General features: G+C 56.8%; 1 protein-coding gene across 1 annotated transcript; it reads left to right on the top strand.

The window, feature by feature from the left end:
* Positions 1-631: 631 nt before the first annotated feature.
* On the top strand, positions 632-4141 carry npy8ar (neuropeptide Y receptor Y8a; the record flags this gene model as incomplete). The annotated part of the gene is made up of 4 exons (XM_083929685.1): positions 632-940; positions 1697-1938; positions 3354-3500; positions 3691-4141. 4 exons carry the CDS (start codon positions 632-634, stop codon positions 4139-4141), a joined length of 1149 nt encoding a protein of 382 aa, XP_083785811.1.

The raw sequence follows: 4141 nt of genomic DNA, 5'->3' as shown, positions 1-4141 counted from the left end.
AACAGTGGGAGGGTGCCCTGAGTCCCTGTGGAGGAGGTTTAACGGACTAATGTGACGTTTAGTTGGAGTTGAGGCCGTTTTTACTGAATCACTTTAGAGGTTTTTCAAAGTAAAAGCCTCTAGAATTGTGTTTATCACGCGTGTTAATGACGCTGGGACGAACAGACTGGATGCTCATATTCTTCCTCCTCTTCTTCACCTCTAACCGTCCCGGCGCTCCGCTGAGGGCGCTCCGCTGAGGGCGCTCCGCTGAGGGCGCTCCGCTGAGGGCGCTCCGCTGAGGGCGCTCCGCTGAGGGCCCTCCGCGTCCCCGGCTCCTCTTCCATTGTCCTCACTGTTGTTGTGTTTCTCTGTGGTTCGCAGGGAGACACGGACGCGGCGCTGATCCTCCGGGATGCCGACAGCGAGGGAACGAGAGGACGTCTGTATCTGAACCCTCTCCTGCGTCACAGTCTGCAGCTCCTCAGGACACCGGACTGAACCCTGTACGACACCCGCCGCCCGCCGCCTGTCACCGCCGCTCTCGTCTGGCCGTGCACGTTCACGTTCCTGGGTGAAGGTGAAGTTGGTGGGCAGCCTCGGGGCGCCGGTCCTGTCCTCGCCCTCCTGTCCTCGCCCTCCTGTCCCCGCCATGTCCAACGACAGCAGCCTCCTGAGTGTCTGGGAGGCGTCCGGGTGGGCGGACACCTCCCAGTGCCCGCCGTCCGTGGGCGGGGCCACTTTGCTGATTGTGGCGTACAGCGCCGTCATTGCGATCGGGTTGCTAGGCAACGCAGGGCTAGTGTTCATCATCGCCCGGCAACAGGAGTTACGCAACGTCACCAACATCCTCATCGCCAACCTGTCGTGCTCCGACATCCTCATGTGCGTCGTGTGTCTTCCTGTCACCGTCATCTACACGCTGATGGACCGCTGGGTGCTGGGGGAGGCGCTGTGCAAGGTCAGTGAACACACACGCACACACACACACACACACACGCACACAGAGACCCACGCACACAGACACACACACATGCAGACACACACAGACACAGACACACAAATACACACAAACACACACACACACACACATAGACGCACGCACACAGACACACACATGCACACACAGAGACACACACACACACGCACACAGAGAGAGAGACACACGCACACGTACGTACGCACACACACACAGACACACACACGCATACACACACACGCAGACACGCACACACAGACACACACACACTAACACACACATGCATACACACACACACACAGACACACAGAGACACACACGCACACACAGAGACACAGACACACGCAGGCATGCACACACACACACAGACAGACACACACAAAGACACACACGTACGCACACACACAGACACACACACACAGACACAAATACACACACGCGCGCACACACAGAGACATGCACACACACACACAGAGACGCACACACAGACGCACAGACACGCACGCACGCACAGACACACACACACAGAGACACACACACATGAACAGACACACACACACACACACAACTTAACCGTCTCCTTTAGTCGTCTGAACTTAACGGTCTCCTTCAGTCGTCTAAACGTAACGGTCTCCTTTAGTCGTCTGAACTTAACGGTCTCCTTCAGTCGTCTAAACGTAACGGTCTCCTTTAGTCGTCTGAACTTAACGGTCTCTTCCTGTGGTGGTTCTCTTCCAGATGACGCCCTTCGTTCAGTGCATGTCGGTGACGGTCTCCGTCTTCTCCCTGGTGCTCATCGCTCTGGAGCGTCACCAGCTGATCCTCCATCCCACCGGCTGGTCCCCGGCTGCCGGACACTCCTACCTGGCCGTGGGGCTGACGTGGCTGGTCGCTTGCTTCATCTCTCTGCCGTTCCTCTCCTTCAACATCCTCACCAACGACCCTTTCCAGAACATCAGCCTGCCCGCCAACCCCTTCAGGTGAGCTTTAATGTCTCAGGTAGCTCGGCGTGCCGCCATGGTGAGCGTGCCGCCGTGGTAGGCGTGCTGCGGTGGTAAGCGTGCCTCAATGGTAAGCGTGCCTCAATGGTAAGCATGCCTCAATGGTAAGCGTGCCTCAATGGTAAGCGTGCCGCCGTGGTAAGCGTGCCGCCGTGGTAGACGTGCTGCGGGGGTAAGCGTGCCTCAATGGTAAGCCTACCGCCGTGGAAGGCGCGCTGCAGTGGTGAGCGCGTCGTGGTGGTGAGCGTGCCGTGGTGGTAAGAGTGCCGAGGTGGTAAGAGTGTCGCGGTGGTAGGCGCGCTGCGGTAGGCGCGCTGCGGTAGGCGCGCTGCGGTGGTAAGCGTGCCGCCGTTGTAGGCACGTTGTGGTGGTGAGCGTGCCGCGGTGGTAAGCGTGCTGCCGTGGTAAGCGTGCCGCGGTGGTGAGCGTGCCGCGTTGGTAAGTGTGCCGCGATGGTGAACGTGCCGCGATGGTGAGCGTGCCGCGGTGGTAAGCGTGCCGTGTTGGTGAGCGTGCCATGGCGGTGAGCGCACCGTGCCTGGGCGTGGAACAGCTGTACTCACACTGGTCAAACAAACTGTCAAAGGATTTGTGTAAATTGAGCAAAATCATGCTAAGAATTAAAAAGGTACCATGTTTAAAGTCCAACTGCAGACACGATTTAACGTAGAAACATCGATTTTTAGTGTTTTACTTAGAAAGGTGTGAAGCACATCAACTGTTTCTCCCTCGTTGAGAAATCCTGCATCTCTCCTCGCCGTGCTTACGCTCTTGCTAACATTAGCTCTCAGTCTCGTCTCCTGCACGGACACGAGTTGAGTCTTACGATGCGTCCCATTACCTCGGAAGTCGCAGCTGGTAACGACGTCACACCCGAGTTATCAGCGTTTCAGTTACAAAGTCGGAAAAAAAGTCGCCAACCGCCAAAAAACTTAAGAAGAAACAAGATGGCCGCATCTACGAAAGTTAATCTCGCGCAACTTCTAGACAATCCGCGGTCCTTTAGCCTGCGAACACGGGGGATGAAGTAAACACAAATGCGTAGAAGGTAGCCTGTTTTTTCTTTCTACGTATTTCATTGTTTACAAAAAGTATCTGTCGCTCATCGCTCGTTTGATCGGACATCAGTGAATAACGAGCGAGTCCTTTTCTGTTGACACCCGGGCAGCCTTCTTTAACTCAAACTCAGAGGTCGTTCCAGGTAAAAGTTCCGACTTTTAGCTCCGAAATCCCGACTTCATAGTACAACTGGAACTCCACTTTAGTTTCGGCTCAGCTCGCCAGGTACCAGGTACTGACCACAAGCTGAAAGCAGCCGTGCCCTGCAGTGGGAAAGCGCCCTAACGTCGCCGCTCCTTCCCCGCTCACTCACCTGTGTGTGTGTCTCGTCTCAGGGACCACCTGATCTGCATGGAGCTGTGGCCGTCAGATAAGCATCGTCTGGCCTACACCACCTCCCTGCTGCTGTTCCAGTACTGCCTCCCTCTGCTGCTGGTGCTGCTCTGCTACCTCAGGATCTTCCTCCGCCTGAGACGCCGCAGGTCGCACCGCCGTCGTTCTTTTTCATTTCATTCTGCCATCCAGTGTGTGACAGCATGTGTGTTTTACTCTATCAGGACCTGGTCCGCTGGGCTCTCTGTTCATACATCCCACCGCACCGCTGTGTTTCAGGTTGTGAGTGATGTTTCACAGTGAGTTGTCTGACCGTAGGCGTCCTGCTGTGTTCTGCAGGGACATGCTGGAGCGCAGCCGCAGGACTCAGGGAGCCCAGAGGATAAACGTCATGCTGTTAGCCATCGTCATAGCCTTCGCTCTGTGCTGGCTGCCTCTCAATGTCTTCAACACGCTGTTTGACTGGCACCACCAGGCGCTGCCCGACTGCCAGCACGACGCCGTCTTCTCCGCCTGCCACCTGACGGCGATGGCCTCAACCTGCATCAACCCCGTGGTGTACGGCTTCCTCAACAGCAACTTCCAGAGGGAGCTGAGGTTGACGCTGCAGCGCTGCCAGTGTGGCCACCGGGCGGCCGAGAGCTACGAGAGCTTCCCTCTCTCCACGGTGGGCAGCGAGGGCATGACGAAGGCCACCTCCCTCAACAGGATGGGGTCAGTGTGCGTTTCCTCGCCCAGACCTGAGTTCAGCTCCGCGAAACCAGCGAAAACGATCCCCGCTAACACCTAA

The sequence above is a fragment of the Echiichthys vipera genome (assembly GCF_963691815.1).
Source record: "Echiichthys vipera genome assembly, chromosome: 16".
NCBI lineage: Eukaryota > Metazoa > Chordata > Actinopteri > Perciformes > Trachinidae > Echiichthys > Echiichthys vipera.
Note: the sequence above shows the minus strand (reverse complement) of the source record. Positions and strands in the feature narration are given on the sequence as shown.